At 45.5% G+C, this 27,058-nt stretch overlaps 1 protein-coding gene across 1 annotated transcript in view; it reads right to left on the minus strand.

Moving 5' to 3' along the window:
• Positions 1-813: 813 nt before the first annotated feature.
• Positions 814-27,058, minus strand: part of CILK1 (ciliogenesis associated kinase 1) — an 82,890-nt gene continuing 56,645 nt past the window's right edge. The window contains exons 10-14 of the mRNA XM_082252046.1: positions 22,345-22,538; positions 15,521-15,663; positions 7,520-7,627; positions 6,924-7,037; positions 814-1,168 (exon numbers count right to left, since the gene is read on the minus strand). Of these exons, the coding sequence (XP_082108172.1) occupies positions 1,014-1,168; positions 6,924-7,037; positions 7,520-7,627; positions 15,521-15,663; positions 22,345-22,538 (714 nt within the window). The 3' untranslated portion in view covers positions 814-1,013. The remainder of the gene's footprint in view (positions 1,169-6,923; positions 7,038-7,519; positions 7,628-15,520; positions 15,664-22,344; positions 22,539-27,058) is intronic.

Genomic DNA, 27,058 nt, shown 5'->3' on the forward strand with positions numbered 1-27,058 from the left:
AACTGGGATTAACACGGATTTAAAAAAAAAATGGAGGCATGCTAGTTGTGAGAGGGGTAATCCCAGGCAGGCCCACAGTTATTTTGTTTGCCAGTGTCCAATCCAACTTTAGGTGGCAATATAACCCAAAGGTGAATGACTTCCTCTGTCCATCGATGGAGGAGAAAGGAAATGTATTTGTTTCACACTGGCAAATTTAAAGCTCATATAATTACACCTAAAAACACATAAAAAAAATTGTTGGAGTCTAATGCATAGAAAATAAGAAATAATGAACCCGAATCTGGAATGTCTTTGCTAAAATAAAGACTTAGCACATGTGTAAACAAACTTCAAGGAGCCTTTAGAGTATGTTTTATGAGCTGCATCCTATTCTATTAAGCATGTGAGCTATTAACCCTTCTGGTACTCAATTCTGTAATGATGCATGCATTCCTAGGACTTCATTAGTTAAAAAAGTGTATCTAAACCCAAAACCAAAAACGTTATATATTGCAGATTTTTGACCTGGTAATCCTGCAAATAACACATATCCTGTCCGTGTGTGGCTACAATACTCCTTTACTGTTTATATTGAGGAAGCAATTAGTGCTGCTCTCCTGATATCAACTATCACCTGTTCACATCTCTTCATCTTCATTACATGGAGAGCAGGGCAATTGGTAATTTAAAGAAGATAGCTAGGAAGAAAGATATTCTTCAGTGTAGGTCACAGGAAGTGAAAAGGACACTGCATTTCTGGCAGGATCAATATGCATTTTCTTTTTTTGCCAAAAAGGTTCTTAGCTTATCCACCACATCTAAGGACTGCACGCTGCAACATTTGACATTTTTGCTCTTGTGTTTAGTTATACTTTAATCACATACCCCAGTGCTGTCAGGTATTGGTATATTTGTACATATGCTAGCCATAAAAAGGCTGTTGAGATTGTTTAAATGTGCAACATAAAACATCAGAGTCTGGGCACTGCATAGCAAGTAATAGAATGGTAATATTAAAGTGCTTTATTTTGCTATCTGTGCCCACCATATTTTGATATCCAGTCTGTCCTGCCATGGACTGGCTGAAATGAAGGTGGTGGTCTAGGGGGGATCACAGGAGAGTTTTTGGATGACGAGCTGAAGGTAGAATGTCTTGGATACGAACCCGATTTTAGAGACCCAAAATCTAAAAAAACAAAAACAAAAAAAAAAGCACCACTTATATTGTAGCCTTATAAAAAAACATTGTAGTATATTACATTAATACATTTCCAATTTCAATGTGCCATTTATTTTTCTTTAAATAAAACACTGTTCCTGCAGAATGTTCTCTTGCATAGGGAAAAAATGCCAGACTTTCGATGAGAGCAAAATACTACGATTTTAAGGTAATCGTTTTCATATTAAATTTTCACTAGATACAAAGACTACCCAGAAGATGCCCAGTCTGACCAAGCTGAAAAACCAAAAGGAAGCTGTAGGAGGATATGAGCCATCTCTGGTCCAAGAGAGCTTGAAGTTAAAGGGAGGAATGTGCAGGTAAATGAGGGTCATTTACTATGTTGCCATTGTCCTTTAAAGCTTCACCTTTAAAAAAAAAAAAAAAAAAAATGAATAAATGCACACTTTTTACAGGTAAAAAAAAACTGGATTTTTTACTTACGTAAAATCCTTTTTGCCGAAGTTCATTGACAGACGCAGCTCCATATAATTCTTGACCATTAGGTTATGCTGCCCCCTACAGTAGTAGAACACTAAGCAGGAAAAAAGCTTTACCACACCTATGGGGCTGTCCCTGCAGGCATACACCCACACACTCTGCTATAGTCTTCAGTTTCGTTGCAAGCAGTGTTTAGAAAAACCCCAACTCACTCACGATAGAGGGGAGGGTGCTGCGTCTGTCAATGAACTTCAGAGAAAAGGATTTTACGGTAAGTCAAAAATCCAGTTTTCTCTATCGTTCATTGACAGATGCAGCTCCATATAATTCTTGACCATTGGGACGTCCCAAAGCAGTATGTGCATGAGGGGTGGGAAAACAACGCAGAAAAAGAACGTAATTCCCAAAACAAAGACTAAAACTTTAGCCAACCAGTGAACATGGAGCTCAACCAGGAACAACTGGAGCTCACCTGGAACAAACATGCTCAAAGAGACTAAAGTCTCTTTCAAACAGCAGCCTGCAAAACCTTGCGGCCAAAAGAAGCATCTGAGGATGCCAACACATCTACTTTAAAGAATTTTGTGAACGTGTGCACAGATGACAAAGTTGCCGCCTTGCGAACTTGAATCACTGACTCCTGATGGTGAAAAGCCCAAAAAGCACTCAGTGCCCTAGTAGAATGCACCTTCACAGGGAAAGGTGGAACCTGACCCTTCAGTGAATAAGCCTGCACCACCGTGTGCCTTAACCATCTGGATATGATCGCAGCAGACGTAGACAATCCCTTAGGAAGAAACGACTGATTAGGTTGAAGTACCACTTTATCTCTGTGAACCACCAGATAAGGTGAAAGGCAGGATACCGCCACCAATTCAGATACTCTGCGAGCAGAGGTAATAGCCACCAAAAAGGCTACCTTCTGTAACAGTGTAAGCAGAGGAATCTCCCTAATGTTCTCAAAGGGAGGTTTTGGAAGAACAGACAGTACCCAAGGCCAAGCACTGTTCAACCCCTCTTTGGAGAAAGGCCAAAACCCTAGCCACCGAAAAAAAGCGAGGATGCACCTTCAGTGATTCACACAATGAGATATACGATTTCCACGTACGATGATAGATCTTCCTGGAGGTAGATTTTCCAGCCTTCAACAGTGTAGGTATCACTAAATCAGAAAGATCCCTATCCTTCAATACCTGGCTTTTAACAGCCACACCATTAAAGCCAGTGACCCTAAAGCAGGATGGAAGATAGGTCCTTGAGGCAGCAGATCTTCCCTGAGAGGAAGTCTCCAAGGAGCATCGGCGACCAACCTTACCAGATCTGCGTACCAAGACTGGCGAGGCCAGTCTGGGACCACCAGAATCCCTTCCACCTCTATTCTGCGCAGATTTCTCGTCAGGAGCTGAAGGGAACACATAAATCAGCCGATACTGACCCCAAGGAGCCACCAGAGTGTCTGTGGCGTCAGGTGTCCCCCACCGGACACATAGCAGGTGAAAACACCCCTGGGTGCAGGGACCATTCCCCCTGACCCAACACCTGACGACTACACGGTGGCAAGGGCTGGAACAAAATTTTCTTCCCATTTCAGGCTCTCGGCCACCTCCCGGCCACCAGGACACTCTTGGTGCCTCCTTGATGATTGACATAAGCCACAGCCGTGGCATTGTCCGATTGAAGCCAAACTGGACAACCCTGCAGATGAATCGTCCAGTGGCTCAGGCAAAGCTTTATCGCTCCAGAATATTGATTGGCAGTCTGGACTCCTCCACGGTCCAGGACCCCCCGGACACACAGGCTTCCAAAGCAATCCTCCCCAGCCAGACATGCTGGCATCCGTGGTTACCATGGTCCAATACAATGAAAGGAAGGATTTGCCCTGGCGTAGGGCCAACGAGCGAAGCCACCACAGAAGAGCACTCAACTCGAATCATAGTTTCCAAGGATTTTGGATCTTTGTTCCATTTGACAAGAATTTCCCTTTGTAAGGGTCTTGTGTGGAACTGAGCAAACACAACCGCCACAACTTTTGAAGCTCTCTCGAGGGAAGAAACATCCTCACTGAAGTGGAGTCCAGAGTCAGACCCAGATAATCCAGCTTTGAAGATGGGATCAGAGCAGATTTTTTTTAAATTGATGTTCCAACCGAACTCTTGCAGAGTCTGTACAGTGATTGACAAGTCACCCAACCGGATTGAATGAGAGTCTGCTCGAAAGCGTTAGCGAGAGGGAATTGGCACAACTATCCTTTGCGACAGCAGATCTTGTACCGCCTCTTGTAGATCCCTCAACCAATCTGAAGATAGGTGTAGAATTGGACAGGAAGAGTATGTCTGACGGTCAGGACCTGAATTTGATCTATTACCCCGATTGGAGCAGCTCATGGGCCCATTTGTCCTGAATCAAGGAGGTCCATGGTTCCGGACAGGAAACAAAGAAATCCCCCCACCCCAGATACGGGTGAGGGCGTCCCTTCATGCAGACCAAGATTTGTCCACAGATCTGGAGGGGCCTGTGCTCGGCTTACCCGACCACATCTTCTTGGAACCCCCAGATTACCTAAATGGCATAGGTCCTTTCTCCTGCGTGCCGAAGACACGAAAGGGCCGACTGTGTGCTGAAAAATAAGGGCCCGTCTATTACGGTGACTTGCCCTTAGCGGATTCCAACAAAGACCCAAATAGGAGGTCCTCATTAAGGGGAGATCTGTAGAGCCTGATCCACAGACCAGCTTTTTAGCCACACCATGTGTGGTTACCATTATTGCATTTAGAACAACGCCACTGACGTGCGACAATTTTGTCACACTAAGCGGGAAAAGGGAGTACCTTTGCCGCCTTTAGGGGATTTGCGTGCCCCAAGGGGACTGGCGCCCCCCATGGTAAAATTTTCTGCACCGATACAATCAGTGCATCCACCAGCACCCTTTGCATGCGCATGTGCAGTAAAAAAGGAATCATCCTCACTGCAGAACACTGGAAGTGTGTGGATGCAGACGCAATAGAGTCGCTATATGCTAAGCTCACCCTGAGAGCATAACAAGCAGGGGAGGTCACCGACCACATTCTCGCAAAGAGACGCCGGCTAAAGAACATAAATGACATAAGAGGACATAGCCCCCTATAAAGGGGAAGAGGGGGCCAGCTGTGAAGCAGACGCGCAGGCAGAGTACTCCCACACAACAATGTCTCCGCGGGGGACGCCAGACATTCCATATGTCCATCACCCTGAGAAGGGGGGGGTGGATGCCCATCTGCTGCTCTATCACCCCGGTCAGCAGCTCAAATCACCTGGTCAGCAGCTCGGTCAGCCAGCCTCGAGTAGGCCTCAAAGCTGCGGCCTAAATTTGGGGCCTGATTCAGTGACGGGTCCGCCGTCAGCTCTATCGGCTTGATCAGCAGTTCAGTTAGGTGCTCGGACAGCCTGGTCATTCGCCAGACAGCTTGGTCAGGCACTTCAGACAGCTTGACATGGTACCCGGACAGCCGCGAGTAGGCTGCAAGTAGCGGCCTCAATTTTGGACCTGATCTGGCTGTGTGAGGCCTACTGACTGAGCTGTCAGCATCCACCAGTTGGCTCAGTCAGGCACTTCGGACAGCTTGATATGGTACTCAGACCGCTGCGAGTAGGCCGCAAGCCGCAGCCTCCATTTTCGGCCTGATCCAGCCACGTGAGGCACAGACCCGTGGATGAAGAAACATCCGCTCAAGCCTATAACCACTACAGGGAGCGCAAAAGACATCCCTGCCCCAGTCACTAATCCCCCGGAGGCCGGGAACTGGCTCAAAGACCCCCGGTGTGCAATCCGGACAACAACCACCACATCCATCCCCCCTTACTGGGGCAAGTGGCAAAGCCAGCTCCTACCTAACCCCGGGGGGGGGGGTGTGGGGGTAGGTTGGGGCCAAAAGACCACCGTGACTGTTAGAGGGGCTGGGGGAATGGAAGGGAACCCGGGGGTCCGACCATCCCAAGGAGGGGCCCACCTCCACCGCACGAGCTACGGGGGGGGGGAAACTCACCATATCAACGACATCAGGTGGACGCCACTCCGAATAAACTGCCTCTCCGCTCAAGGTGGGAGTGCTTGACGGCCAAGGGGTACGCTGCGACTCAGGCCAAACCAGGTCGTTTGCGTCCCGCGAGGTGTTTCACTCGCAGGCCAGCCCCCGTCCATTGGGGCTCTGTCGTGGCGAGGCCTAGTGCTGGACTATAACCTGCAAATGCTCGCTGGCCGGGCTGGAAGAAATTAAGGATCTAGCATATCCAGTCTGAAACCCAGGCCAGCTGTTGATTGCAGTTCTCTCAGGAACAGACCTAGCTAAAAAAGTTAATTTTTAACAAAGGTTCCCTTTAAAATAAAAAAAGACAAGCTAAGACCGAAGCCCAAGCCGGGAACTAGGTCCTACTCCTAAACTAGGCAAAAATAAACTGAGGGCTATAGCAGAGTATGTGGGTGTATGGCTGCAGGGACGGCCCCATAGATGTGGTAAAGCTTTTTCCTGCCTAGTGTTCTACTCCTGCAGCATAATCCAATGGTCAAGAATTATATGGAGCTGTGTCTGTCTATGAAAGATAGAGAAATGTACATTTACTATTTTTTTTTTTTTTTGTAGGAGCCTGAAAAGCATTGCACCCACGATCAGCAGATCAACCATGGGTCAACATGAAATCTACTGGGCAGTGAATCCATAAGTGGTGGCAGACGTGTTTTTGGTCCAACAAAACTTTGTTCCTAAATCACCCAACGTGCTGCACTAAAACACCCAAACACAAAAAAAACAGTGTCCATGTTTAAAGTGGTTGTAAACCCACTTTAAAGACTTACCTATAGGTAAGCCTATATTAAGGCTTACCTATAGGTGCTATAAATATCTCCTTAACTTGCACCGTTTAGGAGATATTTACAGTGCATGCAGCTGATGACGTCATCGGCACATGCGCTCTGAAGGAACGGCCACCCGTGCCGTTCCTACAGAGCCCTATGCCGTGAACGGCGGCTCCCGCGCACATGCGATGTGATGTTATCGTGCCTCCGGCCAATCAGATGGCCAGAGGATGCGAACAAGGAAGCAGGACCGCCGGACATGTCGGCCACCCTGTTGCTGAGCGGGCGACACTGCGGGGGCTTCGTTTTAAGGTAAGTATTTCATAATGAGCTAGCATGCGATGCATACTAGCTCATTATGCCTTTGTCTTCACAGGTTTTTTTTTTTATGAGGATTTACTTTCTCTAAAGTAATTCAGAGCCTAATAATCCACAGGTCAACATGAAACTTACTGGGCAGTGGGTCCGTAAGTGGTGGCAGACGTGCCTTTGGTCCAACAGAACTTAGTTCTTGTTTCAAGAAAGATGAACTGTAACTGCCAGCAGCTCCATTAACTCCAGAATGTCCTGAAAACAGTGGAAGTAGTAAGTATAATCCTCAATATTAAATTTACCAGAAACACAATTGTAGATTCCAATAATTTTTTTTTGCAGTGATTAACCTGTTTCCACCGTCTGTATGCATATATACGTGGTGGTTGAGTGGGCTGGCTTTAATGTTGAGCTGCTGCATATATGCTCCCATCGGAACGGCTTTTCTGTGCTAAACCGTGCGCTAAACACAGTAACAAAGCTGTCATGGGCAGCTCCTGATGCAGACTTGCGATCCCAAAGCTTCTGATCAAGTGGCCACTGACAGCCAATCCCAGTGGTTATGTGATCGTAAAGCCCGCCTCCCAGCATTTGGATTGTCTTAAAGGACCAGGGGTTACAGCAGCGGCAAGGGTTTAGGAGCAGCAAAATACCATAAATACTACCAAGCGCTGAAGAGGTAACTAAACTATTTTTCAAAATAAAAGAAAAAATTGTAAAAAAAAAAAAAAAATTACCTGCAGGGAAATAAAGAGGTTTAATTGGCTGCTTAATATTTGGCCACGGGTCAAAGTCATTAATATCTTTGCTTGCATTCATTCCAGTATTGCTCTTAATTGTGATTCCTAAAAAAGCAAGATACACAAAGTATGTTAATCTGCCATATAAGTAAATATACAGTATGCATATGGACAAATGCATCTGACACAAAAACACAAGAATTTACACTTTCAGCAGCTATTGAAAGAAGAATCACTAGAGGCAAGCACCAACACAAAAAAATGTAGAGGGAGGTGAGACATGTCAGCCTCGCTTCCCTTTTCATTCCTTGTGCTGCTGTTTGCCTAAGACAAGTGCCGGGAGACGGAGATAGGCACTATAAAGCAAGCATCTCCTTGCTAGCTGCTGTGTCAAGCATCAGTGCGCCATGCCAGGGGTGGTATTAGTTAGCTAGTATTTTAGGGCACTTAGGAAGATGGCACAAAGTACCTCTAGTACTGTGTCCTGCCAGAAACGGAATAATGTAAAAAATAGTGATAACTCTTCCTTAGAAAACACACAATAAAAAAATATATATCACACAGATAAAAGTGGTTCTAAAAAGAAAAAATTTTTTTTTTTTTTAACCAAAAAAAAAAAAAAACGTATACTTTCTTGCCCTGTGTAATGATAATGCAAAGAGCAGCCTTCATCCTCCTCTTCTGCAGTCCCCTGCTAGCTCTCTATGCCCCTATACTTCTGTGTCTGCCTCAATAGCAAGCTGTAAGAGGAATACATCTTACCAAACTGCACAGTGCGTTTTAAGCTGCAAGGGGATCCTTGTCTGCACAGGTCATTTTGCTAAAAAGGTTAACTTAGCCCTTGTGGTTAAACAGCAGGAGGGTAGTTCATGCTGTGACAAAATACTCTGCAAAAGAATAGAGGATCGGGAACCATTTTTTGAACAAGGAACTTGTTCAGGGTGTTCTCAATCTTTGTAGATAAAATTATCAAATGGGGGAGGATGTGAATACCTAAGTGGAACATTTAGGTCTTTGAGTTGAATCCTCCAATTTTAAAGCACAGCCTAAATTTGAAAAGAAACAGTTTTGGTGAAACAACTAGAGCTTGAAATGCAGCTGGCAGGATCTCCCCAATATCTAGGGATGAAGGAGGATGATTTAAGCCTTTAATGATCAGGGTAAGCAACAAGTTGCACTAATGGAGATATAAAACTATGCATAACAAAAGACCTCCAGGTTAAGACAGGAATAAGAAAGAACAGGGGCCATTTAGAAATATTTGTCAAAGCAAGCAGTTCCGACTTAGACTAGAAAGAAATATAAAAAAAAAAAAAACACAGATCTTTTCCTGTGCCCAGCATCCCCGGGGGGGGGTGATCATGGATTTTTTTTACACTTTGCTGTTACAATAAAGATGACTGTAACAGCAAAGGTTTCAACTGTCATGAATGGGTTATATGGCGCCAAGTGGTTAAAATGGGCATGTAATGTCTCTTCTGCAATAAGATGCACCTACCTACGCAGTGTGTGCCTAAACCCGGAGTAGGCACATGAGGTACATGAAGGTGATTTTGCCTGCACATGCCGCCTTGCCACAGTATATGTACTGTGGCAGGTCGGCAAGTGGTTAAAGTGGATATGCGATGTCTCTTCTGCAAGAAGATGCACCCACTTGCCTGTTCTCTGTCTTCCCTGGCATTTAAACTGAGCTGTGCATTCGCAGCTCAGCTTAGTTCACTGTGCCGTCATTCTGCACCACTCAATGAATATGGATGAAGACAAGCACGCAGCAGAAAATGCTGCCACAAGCGAGGGATGGGGCCGCTGAAGTGAAGGTAAGTTTAGTTCCACTTTAATGGCAAATTCAGAAAATCTTGGTTTATTTGAGAAAACTTCCAGAAAAGAAAAACAGAAGAACAGAAGAAGACAGGTCCATTTTTCTGAGGACAAAAAGTAAAACTGAGCAGGTGTGAGGGGTTGTATACTTAAAGGAGCAAGCCATCAGTTTGCTTTGTACCTAGTGTCCATTTCTTAAGTAGGTGGCAGTATAATTGCTAGGTTATCAAGTTGTATCACTCAATGCATAGAGAAAGAAGGTAAAAGTGCTGTCTGTTTATTTTGAGGAACCAGGGGGTATCCTGTTAGTTAGGGACTGACCTGGGTTGTGTTAGTGGCTCCAACAAGCATATGGTTTGTTTGTTTTATGCTATAGACTGGACATACAAGGCCCTCCTGCACTGAAATTGTGTTTTCTGCATTGTATAAAAGCAAAGAACAAACCTGTTTGGACTGTTGCTGGGTTTCCCCGTTTCGTTCATGGTTTACCAAATTCTAATACCAGTTGAGCCTTCCCCCTTACAACTTGAGTGGGATGCTGACATTGTATTAGATGTACAACTTCTCACTAGCGGTCAAGTTTGGGAGTCAGAAGACCATGCTCTTCACTTATTCCAAAATGAATAAACTCAGTATTTCACTCAGAACTCTGCAAACAATACCCCATAATGACAAAATGTGAAAGAAGTTTGTTTGAAATCTTTGCAAATTTATAAAAAAAAAAAAAAAAATCCCATGTACATAAGTATTCACAGCCTTTGCCATGACACTCAAAATTGAGCTCAGGTGCATCCGGTTTCCACTGATCATCCTTAAAATGTTTCTACAACTTGATTGGAGTCCAACTTTGGTAAATTCAGTTTATTGGGACATGATTTGGAAAGGCGCCCACCTGTCTATATAAGGTCCCACAGTTAACAGTGCATGTCAGAACGCAAACCAAGCAATTAAGTCCAAGGAATTGGCTATAGACCTCTGGACAGGATTGTATCGAGGCACAGATCTGGGGAAGGGCACAGAAAACTTTCTGCAGCCCTGAAGGTCCCAATGAGCACAGTGGATTCCATCATCCACATTTTATTATGTTACAGCCTTATTCCAAATGGATTCAATTCACTATTTTCCTCAAAATTCTACAAACAATACCCCATAATGACAACATGAATGAAGTTTGTTTAAAATCTTTGCAAATTATTAAACATAAAAAATACCATATACATAAGTATTCAAAGCCTTTACTCAATACTTTGTTGAAGCACCTTTGGCACCAATTACAGCCTCAAGTCTTTTTGAGTATGATGCTACAAGCACACCTATTTTGGGCAGTTTCTCCCATTCTTCTTTGAAGGACCTCACAAGCTCCATCAGGTTGGATGGGGAGCTTCGGTGCACAGCCATTTTCAGATCGCTCTAAAGATGTTCAAATTGGGTTAAAGTCTGGGCTCTGGCTGGGCCACTCAAGGACATTCACAGAATTGTCCTGTAGCCACTCGTTTGGTATCTTGGCTGTGTGCTTAGGGTTTTTGTCCTGTTGGAAGTTGAACCTTTGCCCCAGTCTGAGGTCCAAAGCACTTTGGAGCAGGTTTTCATCAAGGATGTCTCTGTACATTGCTGCATTCATCTTTACCTCAATCCTGACTAGTCTCCCAGTACCTGCAACTGAAAAAGATCCCCACAGCATGACAATGCCAACACCATGCTTCATTGTAAGGATGGTATTGACCAGGTGATGAGCAGTGCCTTTTTTTCTCATGGTCTAGGAGTCCTTCAGGTGCCTTTTGGAAAACTTTAGGCGGGCTGTCATGTGCCTTTTACTGAAGAGTGGCTTCCATCTGGCCACTCTACCATACAGGTCTGATTGGTGGAGTGCTCCGAGATGGATGTTCTCCTGGAAGGTTCTCCTCTCTCCACAGAGAAACGCTTGAGCTTGATTAGAGTGACCATCAGGTTCTTGAGTCACCTCCCTGACTAAGGTCCTTCTCCCCCAATTGCTTATTTTGGCCAGGCGATCCACTCTTGGAAGAGTCCTGGTGGTTTTAAACTTCTTCAATTTAAGGATGATGGAATCCACTGTACTCATTGGGACCTTCAATGCTGCAGAAATTTTTCTGCACCCTTCCCCAGATCTGTGCCTCGATACAATCCTGTCTTGGAGGTCTACAGAAAATTCCTTACACTTAATGGCTTGCTATGTGCTCTGACATGCACTGTTAACTGTGGGACCTTATATAGACAGGTGGGTGCCTTTCCAAATTTTGTCCAAATCAACTGAATTTACCAAAGGCAGACTCCAATCAAGTTGTAGAAACATCTAAAGGATGACCAATGGAAACAGGATGCACCTGAGCTCAATATTGAGTGTCATGGCGAAGGCTGTCGATACTTCTGTACATGGGATTTTTTTATTTTTTTTAATTTGCAAAGATTTCAAACAAACTTCTTTCACATTGTCATTATGGGGTATTGTTTGCAGAATTATGAAGAAAATACTGGATTTAATTCATTTTGGAATAAGTGAAGTGCTGTGAATACTTTCCAGATGCACAGTATACTGGTGGCCAGTGGGACCACAAAGTTGCAGGATTCCAATTTCAAAAATGTATTGAAAAAAGTAATGGACAGAAACAGGGTACCTCAAGAACCAGAAATGAATCTGTTTTATTTCCATTTTGCATTTTACCAGGACTTCTTGTATCCTGTAGCAAAGAAGGAATTGGAGCAGATTATAGAGCAGGTAGTGTTTCCCTACTATTAGACAAGGATGGCGCTGGATCTGGCCCAGTCTCACGTATTGGGTGGTCATTTAGGGGTAGAAAAAGCAAACGGTTGAGCAGGGTTTTTTCGGTCCCAGTATTTTTCTGATTTACCACAAACCTGTTAAGTACTGAAAATCCTGCCCTTACTATCTAAATAAATGCACCCCAACCACATTTTTAAAGTCTGCTGCAACCCTTGCCTAATAATGAGGTCCCTTTTGAGAAAGTCATTACGGATCTGGTGGGGCTACTGCCAATTCCACCAAGGGGCATCAGTGCAAATTGCTGTCCACGAGCTTTCCACCCGGTATCCAGAAGCAATCCCCATTAGAAATACATCCTCTTAAAATGAACAAATTGTTCCACATGTTTTTCTGTACTGCTATTCCAAAAAAAAAAAAAAAAATTGACAGACCGAAAAACCCCTCTTATGTCAAAAGGTTAACAAAAGAGCTGCGTCAGTTCTTGAAAATTATTCGCCTCAGTTTAGTCCCCCCAAAATGACTGCTAAAAAAAAAAGAAAGAAAGTGGCTTATACGGGTAGAAAAGACTAGGACTTCACTCGCTGAAGGTGGAAGCTCGCTGCACAACTTTATATCAGCTCATCAAACCAACAAGATCTCCCGTTCTTTTTGGGTTTCAGCTGTCCCCAGTCAGCTTCACAGCTGATGGGCACACACAATTGGAAGGTGCTTACAAGAATATCTTTACCTCCTAAATTGCCTACTTTCTCCAACGAAGTACCCCAATGCAGCGATGAGACCTACCCAGCCATCTGTTTTTAATATCATTGGCAGGCATACACTCTAGACAGCCATACGGCAGACCCTACCGCTATTTTAAGGTTGTCCCTGAAGAAGGAGTTGTGACTTATATCTTTGAAACGCGTCGGGCATTTACCTCAATACAGCGGTATCCCCTTGTCTATTGACTGTATGAATTGTATCAAGCTTGCCAACTGCTTTTAATAATTTGTATCTGTATATGTTATCATTTTCAATAAAATTAATTATTATTATATTCTTTTTGTATTTATCCACGTGCCTTAAAAGTCCCACCCCAAGGGGAATTTCCATTTTGTTGTTTACATTTGGGATGTGGCACTCTTTGGAGTGATCTCCCATGAGCACACCAATAGGACTTCCTGATACCACACCTAATGTTTTTAGAACAGGAAATACTACGGCTGTCCACAGGGTTTTTTCCATTTGAATTTTTGCATTATAGATATCCCTTAGGAAGCCCTGGATATAGTGTGGGAAACAGCAAGACTTCAAAAATGTGTAATCAAACAAATTGCTCAGATGCAGGTTAGGATTGCCGCAGTCATGCCCATCATTAAGGAACATGTGCAGCAAGCCCAAGAGGCACAGACCAGAGTTTATAACTTTCTGCTAAAATCAGTACCTTTAACCCAGGAAACCAGGTGTTAGTTCTGGTAGCACCTTTATAAAGTAAACTTCTGGTTAAAGGGCAGGGCCCCGCTGAGATCCGAGAGAATCTGTCTTAGCAGAAAAGAGACCTTAAAGTATCACCAATACCAGAGGTAAGAATATCTCAGATTAGCAAGAGGTAAGCGAGATCTTGGAGAAAAACAGAAAGAGGTTTTCAGGATTACCTGGTTGAAAATGATGGAAATTACCATATCATTAAGACTCAGCCTCACATCCAAGTGAAGTTAAGAATTTATTCGATACCGGCAGCTCAGAGAAAAGCCGAGGTACAGAAAAGGATAGATTTTTGTATAACCCCAGGGGCTAACAGCAAGTGGTAAAGTCCTATATTGCTCATCCTTAACTTAAGATCTTAAGTTAAGATTCTGAAAAAACTTTAGAAAACGAAATGGAACATCCAAATTTGATGCTGATCCCATGGCCTGGGTGAATAAGTTGACTGAAAGCACCCACCAGGTACATTACTGCCCTTGATATTACCAAAGAGCATCACTAGGTTCCTTTAAAAGCCAGGGCAAGAAAGAAGACCGCTTTTGCAACATCAGATGGGCTGTACCAGTAGTATGTAGTCCTTCCTGTTGGTTTATTTGGGACCCCAGCCTCATTTCAAAGAATGATAAACCGCATTCTTAACCCTTACAAAGGATTTGCAGCAGCATATCTAGATGCCATTGAGTGACAGAGTTGCCACCTACAGAAGCCTGGTATCTGAGCTACAGCATTGGGTGAAAGTCAAAAATCTTCTATTAACCGAGACAGAAGCAATTAAAAGTTGGCCTCAGCCAGTGTAAAAAAAAAAAAAATCACAGGTTAGAGCCTTTTTAAGAAATGTAGGTTACTACTTGAGATTTGTGTCTAACTTTTCTTATATAGCAGTTCCATGTATGGGTCTTCCCAAGGGGGTCAAGACCACCATCATGAAATGGAATGAAGACACAGAGAAAGCTCAAAGTAGTATTGCGTAACCAATGCTGACCACCTCCAACTCCAGTCTTGTTACAGGAAACAATGGGGAAAACATTCAGTAATATCTCTTAGCTGCAAACTAACCCCTGCAAAGCGGAACTATTCAAGAGAAAGGGAAGCATCTGGACATAAAGTAAACACCAGAGGCAATACCTTTTTTCCAGATAATTCCAATTAATTACAATGCATTCTAATTCTTTAGGGGAGGGTCAGGAAAATGGTAACGGTGCAAGGGCATACAAGACTTTAAATTTCATGTACAACAAAGGACAGCAACCAAATGAAAGCTGATGGACTGTCATGTCTACTATATGTTGGCAAGATGTACTCCTTTCTATAGGTCTGAGCAGAGAGAGAGAGGTATGTAAGACACTGGCTGCTAGGATTGTGAATGGTGTATATGCATCACCTAAGTTTCTCACATACACACGACGAGGGTTTCCAGGGTTTAGGGCTGATGTTGAGAAGCTATTTGTTTCCACAGAATTTTAATAAGTTCAGTTTCTTGTAGCCTGGAAGCCTTATGGAGCTTTGGGCAAGAACGCCTCCATTCCTAGTTCCACATTTTACCTGATAGCCAGATCTTTGTTATTAATCTCAGCTAACCAGAGGCTATTATGTGAGAGAACTGACGCTCAGAGCTCTCTCACTGTCTCTACTGTGGGAGCTTTATGCTGGGTAAAATGTGCTGATAGGACACTGGTCCACTATAGTTTAGCTGTACCTGCAATAAATGCTTATTGACCTCAGAAGCTTTTCAAACTGATGTCAAAAGCACATTGCTCATTGAGGTCTTGAAACCCATCTCAGTTATCACTTATACAGAAATTACAAAGCCCCCTACATATCTTTTTATTTTTTGAATATCTTTTTCACATTTTGGATTTTTATGAATTTTAAACAAAGACAAAAAGGATGACATTCTGCTAAACCCAACTATGTTAAACAGCACTGGCCTCCATAAACAAAAAGTAAACAACAAAATGAATGAATACGAAACTTACCTGGCAAATATCTAGTGTGTTTCAAATAATGCTGTTTTGCAGACATTCTCCGGGATGCTGTAGTGTCCTGCCTAGAGAATGAGGATTGCACAGGTCTAGGTATATCACCGTCCTCTCGCTTCAAGTCCAAAATGCTTTCAAAGCTGCATTTGGCAAATATTGAAACAATTAGCAACTAAACAACTGCAAGAAGTCATGCAGATTTAAAGAAATGTAACATCGAATACATTTATTTTTTTAGAAATTATATATATATATATATATATATATATATATATATATATATATATATATATATATATATATATATATATATATATATATATATATATAGAATGTAGTTTTTTTTTTGTTCATTAATAGGCGTTAAAAAAAAAAAAAAAGTAACAGCATGCTGTAAAAAAAAAAAATAAATAAAAAAAAAAAAAAAAGGGATTTTTGACTTACCGTAAAATCCATTTCTCTGATGTTCATTGAGGGACACAGCTCCTGACCTTCTTGACCACTGGACAGTCCCAGGAGGGATACTCCCCCTCTCTGCTATAGGTACCCAGTTTTGTTACAAGCAGTGTCAGAAGTATTACAACTCCATAGAGGGGTGGGTGCTGTGTCCGTCAATAAACATCAGAGAAATGGATTTTACGGTGAGTCAAAAATACAATTTTCTCTTTTGTTCATTGATGGACACATCTCCTAATCTTCTTGACTTATGGGACATTCTAAAGCAGTGTCAAACATAAGGGGTCAGAACAGCAAGAGAAAATTCCCAAGACTAAACCGTAGCCAACCAAGTAACAGGAGCTCAACCAAAAAACTGGAGCCCATCTGAAAACATTATACCCCCAAAGAGGGAATATGTCCTCTAAACAGCAGCATGCAAAACCTTGATGCCAACACATCCACTTTATAGAATCTTGTGAAAGTGATCACCGACGACCAGGTGGCCGCCTTGCAAACCTGTGTCATTGACGCCTAATGACAGAAGACCGGGGAGGAACTGAGTGCTCAAGTAGAGTGCACCTTGACAGAAGGAGGAACCTGACCCTTGATTGAATAGGCCTGAGTCACCGTCTGTCTGATCCGTCCAGAAATGGTTGCAGAAGAAGCGGACAGTCCTTTTCGAAGCCCATCCGTAAAAGCACAAATAGTGAGTCGGACTTCCTAAAAGACTCCGTAGCTGCCAGGTACACCTGAATTGCCTGAACCACATCCAAGGCATGCAACGCCACTTCCCTAGGATGTTTCGACCTGGGACACAGGGAAGGCGACACAGTGTCCTTATTCAAATGGAAATGAGAGACAGCTTTTGGAAGGAATGATGGACAGTGGTGAAGTACCACCTTATCTTTGTGGACCACAAAGGGGAGCGACAAGATAATGACGCCAATTCCAACACCATGTGAGCAGAGGTGATTGTCACCAAAAAGGCTACCTTCTGGGACAACGTAAGCAGGGGAATCCCGCAAATGTTATCAAAGGGAGGCTTTTGGAGGACTAAAAGCACCAAGTTGAGATCCCAAGGCGATAGCGGAGACCACACTAGGGTTCAAAATGTTGAACCCCCTAAATAAAAAGGTACGCACTAGGGAGTGCTTGGCCAAGGGTCATTGAAGAAGACCACCAAGGCTGACACCTGGCCCTTGATGGTACTCAGAGCCAATTTCTGCTCAACCCCCTGCTGAAGGAAGGGCAAGACCCGAGCCACTGAGAAAGAGTGAGGGTGAACCCGAAGTGACTCACACCACGAAATGCAAGCTTTCTTCGTAGGATGGTAGATCTTCCTAGAGGTAGACTTCTTAGCTTTTTACAGTGTTGGAATTGCCAACCCAGACAAACCTCTATACTTCAGCACCTGGCTTTCAACAGCCAAGCCGTCAAAGCCAGTGACTTTAAAGCAGGATGGAAGATTGGCCCTTGGGACAGCAGATCCTCCCTGAGAGGTAGCCTCCAAGGGACGCCAGGCGACCAGCTGCACCAGGTCGGCATACCAAGACTGGCGAGGCAGATCCAGAGCCACCAGAATGACCGGAATCTCTTTTGCCTCGATCCTGCACAAAAGTCTCGGCAGAAGCTTGAGAGGTGGGAAGGCATTAATTAGACGATACTGGCCCTATGGGGCCATCAGCGCATCGATGGTGCCCGCCAGAGGATCCCGCGACTGTGCCACAAACCTCTGCACCTTTCTGTTGAGCCGAGACGCCAACAGGTCCACCTCGGGGGTGCCTCACCAGAGACACAACTAATGAAACACTTCCAGATGAAGGGACCACTCCCCTTGGTCAAACGCCTGCTGACTGAGATAATCCACCTGCCAGTTTTCCACCCTTGGAATGTGTATGGTGAAGAGGGCCGGAACGAAGCATTCTGCCTATCGTAGAATGCCGGCTACGTCCAGAGCGGCCAAAACACTTCTTGTGCCCCCTGGTGATTAATATAAGCCACGGCCATGGTACTGTTCAAATTAATTCACACTGAACTCCCCTGAAGATGATCCGTCCAGTTATCCAGGCACAGCCTGATCGCTTGGAGTTCCAGGACATTTATCGATAGTCTGGACTCTTCCAATGTCCAGACCCCCTGAATGAAGGTCTGGCCCAGGACACCTCCCCACCCGGAAAGACTGGCATCCAGGGTGACCACTGTCCATCGTATGGTTTCAGGAGAGAGAGAGAGAGAGAGAGAGAGAGAGCCAAGCGCCGATCTAAGTGTAGCACAGCAGTATTTTTATGACACACAAGAAAATCGTTACTCACAAGAGGTCCATAAAAGCAGGCATTGGTAAAATCAGTAAGGGGAAGGTCTCTGGGGTCACATCCGAGGTGGAAGATCCAGTCAGGCGGTAGCGCTGTGATGAGGGAGGACAGCCGATGGCCTCATGTCGGAGGCAGGAGACGTGCAGATCCTCCGTTTGATTCCCTGCTGTCTCCGGAAGTGACGTCACAGCCATCCGACCGGCGGTCCCACGCTGCTCCACCACCACAGAGGATCTGCACGTCTCCCGCCTCCGACATGAGGCCATCGGCTGTCCTCCCTCATCACAGCGCTACCGCCTGACTGGATCTTCCACCTCGGATGTGACCCCAGAGACCTTCCCCTTACTGATTTTACCAATGCCTGCTTTTATGGACCTCTTGTGAGTAACGATTTTATTGTGGGTCATAAAAATACTGCTGTGCTACACTTAGATCGGCGCTTGGCTCTCTCTCTCTCCTGAAACCATACAGGGTCGCTTCACCCTCTACAAGCCTGCAGCCATCCAAGTGTCCAGCTATTGGATTACACTCCACCATCTGCCCACAGTATACTTTTGCAGTCACCCGTACTGTCTGTTTGCGCCACCTCTCTCCCCCCTCTGCCTGACCACTGTCCATAACAAGGGGAGGAAGGATTTGCCCTGTCGAGGAGCTGAAGAGCGAAACCACCAGATCAGGGACCCTTTTGGTTTTCCCGGCTCAGCTGGATCCGATTGTCCAGAGACTTGAGACACTTGTCCTATATGGCCAAGGTCTCCCTTTGCAGGGACCTCGTATGGAACTGTGCAAACGGGACCGCCTCAAAAGGTAGAAACAAGCAGGCCCAGTACCCGCATGCAAGTCCGGAGGGAAGATCACCTGCTGGACAGCAGAAGATGAATTGCAGCATGCAGTTTGTCCAGTGGAAGGAACACTCTGGTTAAAGCTGAGTCCACAGTCAAACCCAGATGGTCCAACTTTGTGGAAGGAACCAGAGCAGACTTCTGATAATTCAGAAGCCAGCCGAACTCCTTCAGAGTCCATATAGGGATTTCCAGGTTGTCCACAAGAGCAGTAGGGGACTCTGCTCGCAGGAGAAAGTTGCCCAAGTAGCCCAGTACTGCAAACCCCCGCTGACGTAACAATGCCAGTCCTGGGGCCAACACTTTTGTGAAGACCCGAGGAGCAGGGGCGAAACCAAAGGGTAACACCACGAACTGAAAGTGTTCCTCTCCCACGGCAAAGCGGAGGAAGCGCTGGTGACAGACACATATTGGAATGTGTAAGTAAGAGTCCCTAATTTGACAGAGGCATAGAAATCCCTTGGATGCAGTCGTGCCACTACCGTGCAAAAGGACTACATTCTGAACTTCTGTACCCACACAAAGCAGTTCAGTGCCATGAGGTCCAGCATTAGACACACCTTGCTCTATTTTCTCGGGACCGTGAACAAGTTAGAATAAAACCCCTGAAAGTGTTCTGAGGTCTGAACGGGACAATCACCCCCTGAAGTAATAGGTCTTGCACCGCCTCAAAGAGCCTGTAAGCGGTCCGGGGACAGATGCACGTTGGAAGCAAAGTGCATCAATTGATGGTTGGGACCCGGAGGGGCCTGTGGCCTCTGAGAGGGGGTCAGGTGGGGAAAAGTGCTTCAAGGACTCCATGAGGAATAAGGGGACCCCACAAAATGTGCAAAAAAAACACTGATAAGGGCCACCCCCACACTACCCGGTTGCCAGCAACAGAGTACCCCATGATCCTGCAGCAGAGAGAGGAAGGTCCTTACCAGACTCACTACCCCACCAGGCAGGCACCGGCAGCACCAGGATGCAGTGTGCTGTGTCCAGAAGGAAAGAGACCCAGGAGTCAGCACCAGGGGATAAGGAGGGGCTCCCACTGCCTGAAATCGCCACCAGAAGGCTCCTCTGTCATGGCCGCTGCTATTTTCAATGCCGAACTCCACAAAACATGGCTACCATTAATACAGAATACAGGCCACAACAAAATGGCGGCCCCGTGCGGCTCCCAGGGATCCAGGGGGCCCAGGGCAAGGCACAGAAGGGAAGAGGGGGACCGGGCAGGAGCCCCCCCACCATGTACAGCACCCCCCAGCCCCCATCACCAGTACAGCACCCTGCCCCAGAAGGCGGGCCAGACCACCACGCTACCCCAAGATAGAAGGGGAGAGGGGAGGGGGGGAGAGGTAGGGGGGACTAGATGACACACAGGGACCACCAGGCAGAGGAGGGGGTGCCTAACGGGAAGGAGGGGAACCCGGGGGTCTGAAGATCCCAGGTAGGGGCCAGCGTCCACCCCAAAACCCTCCAGGGGGAGAGGGCGGACAGCTACTCACCATACCAGGAACCGGCACCGCTCCAGACAGAACCTCCTACCCATCAAAATGGGGGGCTGTCGGCCAGGAGGAACGCAGCAACACATGTTGAGACCCGGCTGTATGTGACCTCGAGAGGCATTTCACTTGCAGGCCAGCCCCTGTTCGGTGGGGCTTTGTAGCGGCCAACCTAGCATGGAGCTGAGGTCTGCGTGTGCTCCCTGGCTAGACTGGGGTGACCACTGGACCTAGATTATTCAGCCCTAGTCCAGTCTGTCAGTTGATTGTAGATCTCGCAGGAAAAGACCAGGAGGAAAAAAAAAAAAAAAGGAAAAAACTGCCAGGACCAGAAATCCCAAAGAGGAACTAGGTCCTCACTCCTAAATAGGCAGAAATAATCTACTTATAGTACCTATAGCAGAGAAAGGGGAGTATACCTCCTGCGACTGCCCACAGGCATAGCCAATATTTTTTTCTGCCTAGTGTAGAAGATCAGGAGCTGTGTCAGTCAATTAACGAAAGAGAAATTAAAAAACAAAAACAAAACAAAAACAATGCTCTAGTTTTAAGCTGTTTTAAAGTGTAAACCAGACAAAAATTAAACTAAAGTTTTGTATGGTTAAAAAAAAAAAAAAATTAACACCCTACCAGGTTATGTTAATGTTTAATTGCACCTGCTGCTGTATACTAATTACCTGTTGATTTTGCCAGTTTAGGTGCAGGCCGACAACTCTATATCAATAGCATGCAAATTAATAGCGTCTCAGTGCTGTTGGCACTTGATATTTGCATGCTAACTATTCATACTTCCCCTGATGCCTTGTAATATAAGAGGAGGCACCAACTGTGCCACTTTGCACCAGCCCTAAAGCTTCTCTCCTGCCTATTAATGCTTCCTCCAATGCATTGTAATACTGGAAGAAGTTTCAATTGTGAAAGCTTTGCACCGCCTCTAAAGCTCTGCCCCTCATTATTCTTGCCTCTTCTGGTGCATTGTAATACTGGAGGCAGTTCCTACTGTGTAACCTTTGCACTGCACCTAGATCTTTAAGGCCTCTTGCACATGATACTACTGTATGAGGATCTATTTTTTTGTACGTATTTTTGCTCATATGCGTTTGCTCACTTTCGCGCAAATGCGCAGAAACTTATTTTCACATTCTTGTTGTGCACATTTTGTAAATGGCCATTTGCATACATTTGTGCGCAATCGTGCATATTTGCGTGCATGAGGCGTAAACTACTGACCAAAAATGCAGATTTTTCTATTTTGTTTTTACTGAAGATTGCACGGCGCTTGTCTACGCGCCTATGTGCATAGGCACATTACAATTAATGGGCTGTATTTTAGCTTAGTAAAAAAATAAAAAAAAAGCTGCACTGAGCTTTTTCAAGCTGCAGTGTGCAAGAGGCCTTAAAAGGTTAGGCAGTAATCCAAAGTCATTGCAGTAGCTAGTTTACCCTGCACCTCTGATGGTTAAAAGAGGAAGAGGAAGCTTGTAAAAAATATGAAGCTTATGAATATTAAAAGTATTCACATATTCTGAACAGACAGCAAAAGTATTTTATAACAACCCAGTAGCTATAGACATTATGGAGAGATTTCTTCACAACCAAGGCACTGAAATCTCTATTCCTTTGCTTTTAGTTGAAGCTAAATCCAGGAAAGAAAATTGAACATAAAAATTGTATATCTTAAAGTAACCTATCCTGTCCATCTGTGCAATTTTGCAATGAACAATGAGACAAATTCAGTTTACCTACAAAGATCATCCTCACTTGGCCTGCGTTTTTCATTCTTTAATTCAGTTTTAGTGACTGAAGAATGCACATCAAGATCTTCCAAGTCATCCAATTCATCAGATACCTTAAGTGTTTTTGTAATATGTCCCCATCGCCTCCTATTCTTCGCGTTAAGATCTGTATTATTAATCTCTGTATTGGTGGTGACTTTCTAAAAAATAAAAATGGTGTTTTATTATGAGATTTCCAGCTACAACTCTTTAAACAAGGACTAATTTATATTTAGATATAGAGCCATTAGACATTTGGTTTCTATGATTTTCCTGCTGTTATCAGACCTTACCTAATATCTTACAGCCTCAACATGTTTATAATATACTGTATGCTTCATCTTTGCCAGCTAGTTTTGTTGAAAGTACATGCAAATGAGCATAGCCTATTGTAAAAAAACAGAGAAGCCATTATGCCTGGGGCATGGTTTTTGAGGATGGCACATAATTTTTGCTTATGGCATAATTACTTCTGGTATGATTGGAGGTTTTACACTCTAAAAAAAGGTGTGGCAATGGGCGTGAAATTTGCACCTAGACTTGCCAACCTTTTTATGAGTGAATGGCAGGATAAGTATATATTCAGCCAAAGGAGAGATGAACTTGTTGTTTTACTAAAGATTTGTTCTTTATATGGGCAGGATCAGAGATAACTGAATTTTTTAACTGAATTTTTGTACTGCAAGCTCATCGACAGATGCAGCTCCATATCTTCTTAGACCATTGGGTTATGCTCCTCAAATCAGGAATAGGACACTAGGCAGGAAAAATCTTTACCACACCTATGGGGGCTGTCCCTGCAGGCATTACCCCACACAGTCTGCTACAGCAGCCAGTTTCGTTGCAAGCAGTGTTTAGAAGACAAAAAACCCCAAACACACTCAGAAGCAGAAGGGCGGGTGCTGCGCCTGTCAAACTGCAGAGAAAAGAATTTTACAGTAAGTACAAAAATCCAGTTCTCTATCATTCATCGAAAGACACAGCTCCATATCTTCTTAGACCAGGGGCATCAAACTAAAATTCATCTCGGGCCACATCAGCATTATGATTGCCCTTAAAGGGCCGGTTATATCTGCAAGATTAGATTCCTAGAGCACCACATGCCCCCTTACACCCTTACAAGAGATGTCAAGAGTCCTCCACCCTTCCTTACATCCTAATGCACCCCCTTACCTTGTGCTGCTGCCAGGAAGAAGATGCAGGTGGATCTGGGATGAAGAAAGTACAGGGTCTGGAGGAGGGCTGGAGTCAGCTTCCAGATTCTGATGAATGCTGAGACCAGGGGAGGCAGAGAAAAGGTGGTGTTTTCGGCTGCACAGGGAGGTGCAGGATCTGTAGGAGGAGTTCTTTCCTCCTCTCTGCTGCAAACTGCTGTGAAGGGGGGTGGGCAAAGACAAAACTTTCTGCAGCTGCACAGAGAAGCACACTGGATCTGGCAATGGAGTTCTGTCCCATCTGCTGCCGACTACTGAGACAATGTGGGGGCAGAGACCAGGGGGATGCTGCAGGAGAGGTGCAAGGACCACATGAAATGGCCTGGGGGGCCGCATTCGGCCCACGGGCCTTGTGTTTGACACCTGTGTCTTAGACCATTGGGACGTCCCAAAGCAGTAATTTTCATGATGGGTGGGAAGACAATGCAAAAAAGAATATAACGCCCCAAGGACTAAACGTAGCCAACCAGGTAATATGGAGCTCAACCAGGAACAACTGGAGCTCACCTAGCAAAAACATACACCCTCAGAGTACAAAAAAGATTCTCTTTAAACAGCAGCCTGCATCCAAAGATGCCAACACATCAACTTTGTAGAATTTCGTAAACTTATGCACAGATGACCAAGTTGCCGCTTTGCAAACTTGCATAACTGAAGCCTGATGGCGAAAAGTTGCAAGGAGCGATCCGGTTGTAGTTGTCAAAAAATCTGTCCTCTCTGCGAACTTGCATGCGGGCCCTGGGTCTGATGGTATCAACCTTCGAGGCGGTTCTGTTTGCTCAGTTCCTTACCAGCCTTTGCAAAGAGAGATTCTGGTCTTGGGCTGGGGACAGAGAGAAGGCAACACAATGTCTTCATTCACATGAAAATCAGAAACCACTTTAAGGTAAAGAAATTGATTTGGATGGAGTACTACTTTATCTCTGTGGACCACCAGATAAGGTGAACGACAGGACAACGCCGCCAATTCAGACACCCCGCTGGCAGAACTGATAGCCACCAAAAAGGCAACCTTCTGAGACAATGAAGGCAGAGGAATCTCCTGAATGTTCTCAAAAGAATGCTTTTGAAGAAGAAGAACAGACAAGACCAGATTTAGATCCCACAGAGGTAGTGGGGACCACCTCGGAGTAGCCGCATGGCACACTCCCTGAATGAAGGTACGAATCAAGGCATGCGTAGCGAACGGCACTGAAAATATATCGCCAAGGCCGACACTTTGCCTTTGATAGTGCCCAAAGCCAACCGCTGTGCAACCCCTTTCTGCAGAAAGGCCAAAACCCTAGCAACCGAAAACAAGCTAGGGTGCACCTTCAGTGATTTATACCATGAAATGTACGATTTCCACGTATGATGATATATATTCCTAGAACTCGACTTCCTAGCCTTCAAGAGTGTAGGAATCACAGAGTCAGAAAGACCTCTATCCCTAAACACTTGGCTTTCAACAGCCATGCCATTAAAGCCAGCGACTGTAAAGCAGGATGGAAGATTGGACCTTGAGACAGCAGATCTTCCCTGAGAGGAAGTCTCCAAGGAGCATCGGCGACCAACCTTACTAGGTCTGCGTACCAAGACCGGTAAGGCCAGTCTGGAGCCACCAGAATGACTGAAATCCCTTCCATCTCTATTCTGCGTAGAAGCCTTGGCAGAAGTTTTAGCGGAGGAAAGGCATAAATCCAGAGGCGTAACTAGAACCTTCAGGGCCCCGGTGCAAAAATCATGAAGGGCCCCCCCGGATACCTGGACGGGGCCCTTCCGTTCAAGCCTGGGGCTCTTCCCACTGATCCTGGGGCCCTTTACTCTTGTTGTGGGGCCCTTTATTATGGTCCCGCAACAGGACCCTTTCAAAAGTTTTGCAGTGGGCCCCCTTCCTGCCATCTTGGGGCCTCCCCACGGTGGTGGAATGCCAGGGCCTGGTTGCAAGTGGGACCTTTGCGATCCTGGAAGTTCACCCACTGGTGTCAGTAGTTTTTATTTTTTGGTATTTTAATTGTATTATTTAACATTTTATTTTATTTTTTTTTACAATGTCACTGACTATGACTGTCCATTCAGAAAAGGAAGGAGCTGGTAAATTTACTGACCGCTTCCTGGTCCTCTATTGTGACACATCCGCTGCAGCAGCCAGCAGGAGAGGGAAGGGAGCACAGTGGGGGGAGGGGGGGGGGTACAGGGGAGCACACAGGGGCCCAGAGACAGCAGGACACAAGTGAACTGGATAGGAGGGGTGGCGGGGGCAGCATACAGATGAACCAATCTCCTCTATTTTCCTTCTGCAGCTACAGGAGGAAAAAGGAGGACAGTGATTTCTCTACATGCTGCCCCCACCGCCCCTCCTATCCAGGTGTACAGGGGAGCCGCACAGGCCCCCTGGAGCATGGGGCCCAGTTGCAATTGCTACCCCTGCAACCCCTGTAGTTACGCCCCTGCATAAATCAGCCGATACTGACCCCAAGGAGCCACCAGTGCGTCTGTGGCGTCGGCCAGAGGATCCCGAGATATGGCTACGAACTTCTGCACCTTCTTGTTGAGGCGAGAAGCAAACAGATCGACCTTGGGTGTCCCCCACCTGACACACAGGAGATGAAACACCTCCGGGTGTAGGGACGACTCCCCGTGATCCAACACCTGACGACTCAAGTAATCCGCTTGCCAGTTCTCCACACCTGGGATGTGCACAACAGAGAGGGCTGGGACAAATTGTTCGGCCCAGGCCAAAATTTCGGCCACCTCCCTGGCTGCCAAGACACACTTGGTGCCCCCCTTATGATTGAGGAAAGCCACAGCCGTGGCATTGTCCGATTGAATCCGAACCAGACAATCTTGCAGAAGAATCATCCAGTGGCTCAGACAAAGCTTTATTGCTCTGAGCTCCAAAACATTTATCGGTAGTTTGGACTCTTCTACTGTCCAGGTTCCCTGGGCACAGAACTTCCCCAGTACCCCGCCCCAGCCTGACAGGCTGGCGTCCGTGGTTACCACCGTCCAAAACAACAGGAGGAAGGACTTGCCCTGGCATAGTGCTGGAGAGTGAAGCCACCATAACAGAGCAGATCTTGTGTTGTGGCTCAACCGAATCAAAGGGTCTAAAGACTTTGGATCCTTGTTCCATTTGACCAGAATCTCTCTTTGCAAAGGCTGGTATGGAACTGAGCAAACAGAACCGCCTCAAAGGTTGATACCATCAGACCCAGGGCCCGCATGCAAGTTCGCAGAGGACAGATTTTTTGACAACTACAACCGGATCGCTCCTTGCAACTTCTGCAGCCTGTCCGAGGGAAGAAAGACCCTCGCCAAAGGCTGAATTTAGAGTCAGGCCCAGATAATTCAGTCTCAAGGAAGGTATCAGGGCGGATTTCTTGAAATTGATGGTCCACCCGAACTCCAGCAGGGAGCTGACAGTGATCGTCAGGTCGCCCATCAGGGCTGAATGAGAGTCTGCTCTTAATAGGAGATCGTCCAGA

This window comes from Pelophylax lessonae (genome assembly GCF_965119305.1).
Source record: "Pelophylax lessonae genome assembly, chromosome: 3".
NCBI lineage: Eukaryota > Metazoa > Chordata > Amphibia > Anura > Ranidae > Pelophylax > Pelophylax lessonae.